General features: G+C 34.2%; 3 protein-coding genes across 3 annotated transcripts; 2 read left to right on the top strand and 1 right to left on the bottom strand.

Moving 5' to 3' along the window:
* Nucleotides 1-682: 682 nt before the first annotated feature.
* On the top strand, nt 683-3809 carry LOC147565715 (dirigent protein 9-like). The gene is made up of 2 exons (XM_086652207.1): nt 683-2420; nt 2803-3809. Exons 1-2 carry the CDS (start codon nt 2327-2329, stop codon nt 3684-3686), a joined length of 978 nt encoding a protein of 325 aa, XP_086508333.1. The 5' UTR covers nt 683-2326; the 3' UTR covers nt 3687-3809.
* On the top strand, nt 789-2477 carry LOC147565716 (Tetratricopeptide repeat (TPR)-like superfamily protein). Its single transcript, XM_086652205.1, has one exon. The coding sequence runs from the start codon at nt 789-791 to the stop codon at nt 2223-2225; it is 1437 nt and encodes a 478-aa protein (XP_086508331.1). The 3' UTR covers nt 2226-2477.
* Nucleotides 3810-4029: 220 nt separating the features above from the next.
* LOC147565714 (caffeoylshikimate esterase-like) lies at nt 4030-8573 on the bottom strand. The gene is made up of 9 exons (XM_086652206.1): nt 7933-8573; nt 7776-7811; nt 7579-7672; nt 7455-7487; nt 7229-7375; nt 6991-7121; nt 6696-6833; nt 5772-5870; nt 4030-4679 (listed from the first exon to the last, which is right to left on the bottom strand). The coding sequence occupies exons 1-9, from the start codon at nt 8074-8076 to the stop codon at nt 4377-4379; spliced, it is 1125 nt and encodes a 374-aa protein (XP_086508332.1). The 5' UTR covers nt 8077-8573; the 3' UTR covers nt 4030-4376.
* Between the last annotated feature and the right edge of the window lie 1841 nt (nt 8574-10414).

The following is a 10414-nucleotide window of genomic DNA, read 5'->3' as shown; positions in this document are numbered from 1 at the left end:
GAGAGTGATTTACAAAGAGAGAGAGAGAGAGAGAGAGAGAGAGAGAGAGAGAGGGAGATCTAGAGTGAGAACGACAGAGAGATAGTCAGTGGGACCGAGAGAGAGTGAACTAAAGCTACAACAGATAAAGGGGGGTACCACCGTACCAGTGAGTTAGAGAGGAGAAGAGAGGAAAGAAAAGAGTTGGCAATGGTGGTCGGAATGGTGATGGCCGGAATGGTGGCGGTGGTAGGTTGTTGTGGTGAAGGTGATAAAGAGGATGAAGATTAGGAGACAATGTTTGATCAAGTGAATTTTTGGACTAAAATAAGATATGCTCTCGAGAATATCTTTTTTTTTGGAGAAATCGACTACGATCTACGTTAGTCGTTACAAGGCATTGATACATCATGAAGATGTGATGAGTACGATAACCGCCTAAAGCCCGATATGAAAGAGGCCTAAAGCCCGACAAATTTATTACAATATTTAGTTTATATACCCTAAATCACAGACAAATTTTGATGGCAAACTGCTTCCATCGAGACTCGATCACACGACTTCATGGGCTTAAGAGGGGTGTCCAACCATTACACGAAAGGAAATTTATTTCCCGAAGCGGAGGCCCAAATTTTTTATCGCACTGTCTCAAAATTCCCACCCACGCCACCAATAAATAGGCCAAATACGGGTTTCATTCTTCACCGGGAACCCGACCCATTCGAGGCCCAACTACACGGCCTTTCATGGTTAGAAGCTCGTAGACTGGAGAAATTTTGCTTCAAAAAAATTTCGTCTGGTTTTCTTCCATGATTTTATCTAGATCAAGAACGATCTATCAAGCTCGAACCAGTATTCTTCAAAGCTTAATCAGTCGAAGTTACTCCAAACCCTATCAAACTCTTCGTTCTCCAAAATCCAAAAACAAAAAAAATCGCCATGAACGATCAAGAAACCCTCCTCAAAAGCTTCGAAAATCAATTCCTTTCGTCACTAACGTTAAAGAGGTTGAAGACCCAGATGAAGCTCTGGATCTCTTCAAAGAATATCAAAATCTAGGGTTTAAACATGATTACCCTTCATTCTCTGCTTTAATTTATAAACTTGCTCGTTCTAAGAACTTCAAAGAAGTTGAAACCGTTCTTGATCATATGAAAGATAAGAACGTTCGTTGCCAAGAACCCCTTTTTATATCTTTATTTCAACACTATGGGAAGTGTAATTTATCTGATAAAGCTATTGATTTGTTTCATAAGATCCCTTCTTTCAATTGCACTCGTACATTACAATCTTTTAATTTCCTGCTCAATGTTTTAGTTGAGAACAATCGATTAAAAGATGCTAAAGAGATGTTTAATGGATGTCGAAAAATGGGGTTTCGTCCAAATTCAATTACTTACAATATAATCATCAAAGGGTATTTGAAAGAAGGTGAATGGGTTTATGCTTGTAAAGTGTTTGAAGAAATGCTTGAGAGAGAAATTACACCCACTGTTGTGACTTATAATAGCTTAATTGGATTTGTATGTGAAAATGGTGATTTAGATAAAGGAATGCTTTTACTTGATGATATGACTAGAAAAGGAAAATACCCAAATGCAGCTACATATGCTTTATTGATGAAAGGGTTGTGTTTTATAGGAAAATTTGATGCTGCCAAGAAGATGATGTTTGATATGGAGTATAGAGGTTGTAAACCAATGCTAGTAAACTTTGGGGTTTTGATGAGTGATCTTGGGAAGAGAGGGAAGATTGATGAAGCAAAATCTATGCTAGTCGAAATGAAGAAAAGGAAGTTTAAGCCTGATGTTGTTACATATAATATCTTTATAAATTACTTGTGTAAAGAAGGTAGAGCTGATGAGGCTTATAAGTTCTTAGTCGAAATGCAAGTTGAAGGTTGTGTTCCAAACTCTGCAACATACAGAATGATGGTCGATGGGTTTTGTGGAATTGGCGAATTTGAGAAAGGATTGAGGGTTTTGACAGCCATGTTGGCAAGCAAACATTTTCCAAGATTAGAGAGTTTTTGTTGTTTGGTAAGTGGACTGTGTAAGGAGGGGAAGTTGAGTGATGCTTCCTTTGTTTTGGAGGAGATGGAGAAGAGGAAAATGAGGTTCAATTTGGAGGATTGGGAAGTTTTAGTTAGAGATGCTTGTGAGGAATATAGAGATACTATTGAGCTTTTAAGTGATTTAATTAAACTAGATAGTAAGCTTGAAGGAGTTGAAGAAATTTTTCCTTGAGGATTTTGTTCTCACACTTTGGCTGTTCTGTTATTGTGGTTGTGATTCTGAAAAATTCTTCGATTTTGATGTATTAGATTTTGAGAACCTGAAAGCAAGAAATGTTTGTCAGTTCCATCCGATCCTTCATCCTTGGGTGTCGTCGGTCTGAAAATCTGTCTGTCTTCCCATTCTTGGCTTCTTCATGTAGTCTTGGTATGTATTTCCTTTTTCCCTTACCCTTTTTTTTAATAAATATTCATTTAGAGAACAGTGTATGTGTTATTCGACTATGACAATGCGAAAAAATGACCACCCGGTTTCGAACTTATAGTTTATTGAACCCCAAGTTAAGTGCGGTCATCGGCTCGAGTACTTTCTGAGTCTTGTGATTACTAAAATTGCATGTTAAGGTGGTTATGGTGAACTTTAATATGATTCAATCCAAGTTTAGGTTTCTAACTAACCCAAGAGAAATGAAAGACAAAAATACCTAGTTACCTACTCCATCTTATCAGCTCCATCAATCTCCTACTGAATCTCACTAAAAACTATCTCTCCTTTATGAGCTCCTATATAAACACTACAAACTTTTCAGAGATCATCATCACAGCATCAAAGAAAACCTTCGAAGCCCTTCAAGCAAGGATGGAAGCTTACAGACCTATCTCAACCAGATTCAAGGCTTTATCTTATCTGATATTGCTAGCCCTCACCATAACTTGTGCCAACTCAGCTCGAATCCTCGATGAAGAGTTGTTACCACCTGAACCAGCAATAGTACCGGGTCTAGTCGGGTCAGTTGAGGAACCTGTTGCTGATTTATCTCAGGAAGCTATACCACCAACAACCGGTCCAAAGGATGTATCTCCTGTGGTTGCACCAACCGTGGGCCCAGCTGCGGGCCCTGTTTCCAATGGGCCTTCTGTGATTACACCTATTGTGGATCCAGCTGCAACTTCTACTGCACCCGTGGCTACAGTTAGCGTCGATCTTCATCACCCATTCTCCTTCCTCATGCACGACATATTCCGTAGGTCAAACCCGCAGGTTCAGAATAATGGCAAGAATTTGATCAATGGTGAAACTATGATGCCATTAGTTAATGATAACCAACTCCAAAATCATAATCTTTTGTTTGGTACCATGACTGTGATTGATGATGAACTTTTAGGACATGAAATTGGGTCTGGTTTGGTTGGAAAAGCACATGGCTTTTATGTGGTTAGTTCAAAGGATAGTAGTAGTCAATCTATGGTTTTAACAGCAACATTCGACGAAGGAAGTTCTGTCGATACCCTTAGTTTCTTTGGTGTTTATCATATTGCAGTTCCAGAATCTCAATTAGCGATCGTGGGTGGAACCGGGAAGTACGTAAATGCGAAAGGATTTGCGAGCATTAAGATGAATCGCACGGCTAACCAGCAAATTACTATAGATGGGGCTGAATCACTGCTCGAATTCACTGTTTATCTTTCTTAGTTACGTCTATGAAGAACTGTAATGTGGGTAGGTTTCATTTATGTGTGTCTGTGCAGTTTGAATTCTAGGTTTCCTTGCTCAATTAACTGGAAGTTCATATCTATACAGGAATGTTTGTTCAAAGCCCGGGTCGTTTTGTGTGTTTGTTGAAACAGGTCTTAACAGGCTGTTAATGGCCCGCACGACCAGTAAAGAAACACTATCTGAAATTAAAAGTAGGGACATGACCACTAAGACGAGTTGAATACTTGTTAAAAGTAGAAAGAATAATAATGACCTAATAAGTGTTCGAAGGGCACAAACAAGCCACACAATATGTAAAAAATTAGTATAGTTATCCGAATGACTAAAATAACGAACTTATTTTTATTGCTACTCAGAAGTGTTAAATCGAACATGTGAGGCGTCAAAAGGCGAGACGTCTATAGCAACCAACAATAATGAACTCAAAAGCCTTTTCATTGTTCATCAAATATTACATAAATCCAACTCGAAACAAGTAGGCACATTTTTTTCATTTTGATACAAGTATATTCCCACCCTATGTATCTTAAATTGATATCTAATCGAAAATCTATACAGTAAATGATGTGTAATTCAAAGGAATCAACCTTATTGGGCAAACATCTTTCAGAAAATAATTACTCCATAAGAATCAAAGATCATTAAAATGCTCTGTTTTTTCTGCAACTATTTGGCATTCTGGTCTATTGATTTGGATAAATGGGTATCATGATTTCCTTTCAATTCTCTCTCAATTCTTGATGAAGAAGAACTTTTGATGTCAGATCTTTGTTCTAACCAAGCAATTATATCCGAAAAAACAATGTCTATGTTTTCTTTGGGCTCACCAGAAGTGAGAGCATGCCACATTCCTGGGTACAATTTGAAAGTCTTGTCTGAGCTTGCTGCTGATTCATGAAGTGCTTTGCTCACTGATGGATCTGTTACTTTGTCATCTCCTCCATGAACAATTATGAATGGTAACGAAACCTAGATTAATTACAAAAACGAGATTTGTTATGACCACATGTTAATCATGTATACGTAAAAAAAAAAAAAAAAATGCCGAACTAATGCATTTAAATGTACTATAACAAATGGGCTTGTAGCTCAAGTTTTTATTGGACTGCGTTTTGGGAAGTCTTGGGTCTAGTATTTCCCATCAAATTTAGGGTTCGTCAAATGACCTTCAATTCAGTTTTAAAATTCTATCTTTCTTGTGTAGCAGTTGTGACTTGTTAGCTTCTTTCATCTTCTCATTACGCATTCTTCTGTTGTTATGTTGAATTATACGAGAAACAAGAAATAAATTCGGTGATGCAAGTCAAAAGTTCGAAAAATCTTTGCATATGGGTGAGCATGGATTCAACTAGTGAATTAATTGTATATGACAAATTTTACTTCACTTGTACACGCAAGACTAACTAACTTTTCCAAATGGATACAAAAACCCGAAATGTATATGAGTATTATATTTTGTGGTATATTTATTTTGTGATACGTCAAAAAAATAGATTTCCGATGAGTTGTTTTTCATTGCAGATATTTTGATTGTTTTTCTAGAAACTTTTCTTTTTGATGTCTGAAATGAATATATTTTACACGTTCACAATAAACTAAAGCCTCTATAATATGGTAACTAGTTAATCCCCGTTTTGTCAGCTACTCTTCAATCTTGCTTTTGTGACTTTTAATTATTGACTTGCCATGTCACGACAACGTGTTAAAACTTATTTAAAAAATGTCTCTACGATTTAAAATTGAGCTTATTTTTAAGTCAATTTTCTATATTGTCAGCAATAAATATTGGCAAATAGATTTTAATCAAAGGGTATATGTCATGTTGGCAAATGGCCAGAGTCAATTACATCATTATCCAATAAACTAAGAGAAAGTGAACAAATTAATCGATTGATGCCTAAGGTCTTAATCTTTGTTTAATGTGAATGAGATAAATTCCTAGTTATAGAATTATTGGACTCCGATACAACTTGATGATATCTTTTTCTTCAATAGTTCAACTAAAAAACATACATGTATATATATATATATAGAGAGAGAGATTAGAAAGAGAGGTCTGACCTGGTGAAGGTTTTGTTCAATGTCTAAACTGACTTTTAGAAGCTCATTACCAGTTTTCAAGCGAGGCTTCCCTTTGTAACAATATGGATTTGAGCGAACCTGCGGTTTTATAGATATATATTTCTTAGAAAAAGTAAACCATGTCTTTAATGAATTTTCTATATTCTTTTGATTTTTTCTAATTTGAAAGGAATATATTTATTTTAGTTTAAAATACTGCAAGTAAGAGGACTAATGGATGGAGACAACTCAAGTTGGTTAAAACAAATAATATTTTTGTAATTTTAAACCTACTTGTACAGATAACCCCCACATTAGAATAGACTAACAGAATTGAATAGATTAAAATAACAAGTGATACAATCAACTCATTATAATAAAATATCCATTAACTACTTACTTTCACCTATGATGAATATTATACTCTCCAATATAAGCTAATTTGTATTTTTTTATTTTGTTGAACAAGCTAATTTGTATTTTTTTATTTTGTTGAACAAGCTAATTTGTATTTTTATCATAAACAAAGTTGTTGACAACTTGACATTAGATTCTTTGCATGTATCATGTATGTATTATATTATACCAGTAAACTATATGCCTAATATATCAGATGATCATATATTTTTTGCCTGCAAATGGATGAGTAATGATATAATGAATTGTTCATCTCCAAATTTCTGTACTCCACTATTTCAAATATGAGAGTTGATGTGTGCACGACCGGACTAACATAAAACCCTCTTACGTGAGACGGTTATGGTTTGTTGTCCCATGGGTTTGACCCCGTGACAAACCCTCTAACCTCAATACTCCTCAAGCCTGCCGTTGGCCGACCAAATCGGGCCCAATAGAATTTCTCTTTTTCATAATAAAATGGAATTGACGAAATACAAGTAACAAATAATGGTAGTAGAATTTTACCTCTTCTCTCTTGGAAGGTTGTTTAAAAGCAACATCAATGATATCTTGGGTTGGGATGATTTTCCATGTTGGTATAACCTTAGAGAGCATTGTTAATATGCCCACAACAAAACTTGGTGGTTTCACATCATCTGCTATCTGTTCAAGATAAAGAGATTTTTTAAGAGACCTGAGTGCTACGTGCACACAGGATTTTGACAAATTTTTTGACTTGGTGATTCATTCACTAAAAGACAAAATTTGACTACGATCTAGACCGTTTCTTTTACAGAGAGAAACAGAACAAGCTAATTACCTTACACATAGGAGCAACCAATACAGCACCATCCCAATAGTCTGGTTTCAATCTATGCAATAATAGAACAACTGCACCTCCCATTGATTCTCCTAAAATATATCTCAACTTTCTTTTATTCTCTCTCCTTTCTGTCAATCAAACCATTAAAATTTTCCAAAAATTGAATTAAACCCATAAAAGATTCAAATTGAATCATAAAAAAGATAACCCAATTAAGTTTCAATAAAAATCTAACCACAAATGCTTGTGAAATGATCAGAACAATCTTTAACAAGATTTTCGAAACTAGGAACATATCCACTCAACCCAGAAGATTTTCCATGGCCTTCATAATCTATCCCATAAACTGCAAATCCTGCTTTCGCCAATCGAATTCCGGTATCTGTATCGAAAAATCTCATTAAATTTTAGTTCTAATCTTTCATATTTATCATAAAGTTCATCAGAGATTTGATAATTACCTCTCATGGAGATACTACATTCCATGGCATATCCTGAAAGAAGAATGAAAACCCAGAGAAATATTAACAGATTGAAGAAGAAATTAGTAAGAATTAAAAGTAGGGTTTTGGTTAAGATTATTACCATGGCAGATAAAAATCAAAGCTTTTGGTTCTTCATCAGTTGGAATCCATTGACATGTAAAAAGTTTTAATCCACGAGGATTAACTATAAATTCCTGTTATAAAATTATGAGAATTAATAAAAATAATCAAAATTAGAGCTAATAATCAAATACCCATCATTGATATCAAACAAAATTCTTCAAAAAAGTTAATCACCTCTTCATATTTTATGGTTCCAATCATCTCTTCAGCCTGAAAACAATAAGAAGAAAAAGAGGGTAAAAAAACAGAGCATAAGAAGGTTAGAAACTTAAAACAGGGGAAGTGAAATTGAAAAACAGAGTTAATGAAGAATGGGTTGAAGGAAACTAACCATGAAGATGAATTCTGTATAGAGAAAGAGATGATTAGAAAGAAGAAGAGAATAAAATAGAAAGTTGATTATTGATAATGAATATATGGAGGAAAGAGATTTTGTTGTGGAATATATAGATAGATAGGAGGAAAGTGGGGTCATATATATAGTATGGTATATTATTGGAGAAGAAGAGTTGAAAAAGGATTAGGGTTAGTTGTTTCTTACATTCAGAATCATTATCTTATTTTTAATGACTCAAATCTCAATCCTCTAAATATAGATTTGTTGAAATTCTAATTTGGATTTCAAAGATTTGAACTTGAATTTAGTCCACTATTTTGACTACTACTAGCACTTTAGATGAAAAGGAAATTTCTTACTTCCTACATAGGTATTATATAGCCCTTGATCAATTTTTAGGGGCGGACTTCCAACATAGATTTTTGGTGGGTGATAAATTTGAAGGAGAAGATTGTTGGTTTTTAGAAACATTGTATGACTCTTTATAGGTGCAGCCGACGAGTCGATCTTTATGTTTTTTTTTTTAATTTTCAGAGGACTTATTAAAATCAATTCCTTCTGTTTGATTTGGTTGGGTACGCACGAATTCTACTGTAAAACATTCGTATTTCCTTAGAAACTTATCTAGTGAATCTGAAGCTTTAAAGCCTCAGATGAGATCGTGTCCTCTACAACTTTGCAGAGGAGAGTTTTACTACATTTCTAATATTTTAATGATTTTCGGACTTCCCTTAAACTCCAATGCTATGTAAATCATATAACCGTAACAAGCATCATAGGAATATTTCATCAAAAAAACAAGCATCATAGGAATATTCATATAGGATAGAATTAAATAGAACGATAAGAATGAAGATAGTTAGAGCATCTCCAAATGCAACACTCAATTTTTGAAACCATTACTGCCGTGTATGTTTTTTAGAGTTTCTTTTTTCAAAAAAAAGAAATTCTTTCCAATGCAAAGTTCAATTTTGGATCTCTAAGATGATGTGGATGTATTTAAATAGAGATATATCAAGAGAACAATCTATTTTTAGAGTGTCCACTTGAGATATCTCTATTGTCCAACTTATAGCTTTCAAAATTTAGACAAATAAAAATCAAATCTTCATATATATTCAAAATAACTAAAAGATTTTTTTACCAAAATTATAATGTCACATGAGTAAACAAAACAACTTTAGAGATTTGTATAGAGACATGCAAAAATTAGAGGAATTCTATTTTGCCACGTAAGAATGAGAATCTCAAGCCAGACTTGATATAGAGATTTTTTTTTGTTGCAAGTGATACAAAGGTTTAATAGAGTTTTGCATTAGAGATGATATAATTATCCAACTCATCAATATATGAATTTCAACTAACAGAAATCAAATCTTTATATATTTTCAAAATATCTAATTATTTTTTACGAAATAATCACGTCAACTTATACAAATATAACAACAAAATTTGTATTGCGGACACAAAAGAACTGAGAAATAGTTTTGTCACCCAAAAATAAAATCTCGATTAGTGTTTGTCGTGTCCAAGTTTATGTCTTCTTTTGAGTTTTGCATTTGAGATGCTATTAGATAGAAGTTGTGGATAGAGTCTCGTGCCACATATGTCATTTTCTAGAAAGAACATGAGGTGATAGTATTTGATGGGTTTTTTTTTTTTTTGTTGAAAGGACAATATTTGCGATGGTGACTTTTTCTTTTGTGATGGTCATTTGTACTTTTTTTTTTTTTTTCTGAAAGGACTTGTACGCGGTTTAGGGTTTTTTCTGCTTTTATTGACTTTAAACATGAAACTCTGGTTTTTCTCATGTGTTATTTTGATGTGGCATCTCCTTGTAGGGCCATCCGGTGTGTGGTTGGATGGGTAAATTGCCTCGACCCACCAACTCAAAAGAAAACGAGTGATTAGCAAATGAAGTTTGTAGAGTGATTAGCAGATGAAGTTTTTACTACCAGGTAAAAAGAAAATCTAAATTAATCTGGAATCCACTTAAAATGGGGTGATTATCTCTTTGGAATATGGTGGCAATTATACATAATCTATTGGGGAAGAGAAGGGATACAAATTATTGTGATTTGTGAAATCAAGTCCATTACTTATTAGGTTATATTCTGCATGACACAACTGATAATTCATAAATATTTTGAGTTAATAAGTGTGGAGACAGATGCAATTGTGTGTGATGTGCCATTTGATGGCATCAAAGATTATCATTTTGTTGAAGTTTTTGTATTTCATTTCAGACTCCTCACTGAAGGTAACATATATCTCAACAAAAAAAAACTAAAGGTAACATATCTCGGTCAGCAGGGAAAAACAGTTGAGAAGTGACAAAGGGGCGTATAGTATATTTATATGACTGTCGCCTTCTAGATTTAGGGATTTTGACCCGGTGATGGGAACCCAATTCAATAAATGTGTTTGTTGTTTGGTCAGGTTGGATCAAATATTTTTCATGTCAAAGATTTGTAAA

Source organism: Eschscholzia californica, unplaced genomic scaffold, assembly GCF_041429995.1.
Source record: "Eschscholzia californica isolate CP2 unplaced genomic scaffold, dmEscCali1.0.p SCAF_1, whole genome shotgun sequence".
NCBI lineage: Eukaryota > Viridiplantae > Streptophyta > Magnoliopsida > Ranunculales > Papaveraceae > Eschscholzia > Eschscholzia californica.
Note: the sequence above shows the minus strand (reverse complement) of the source record. Positions and strands in the feature narration are given on the sequence as shown.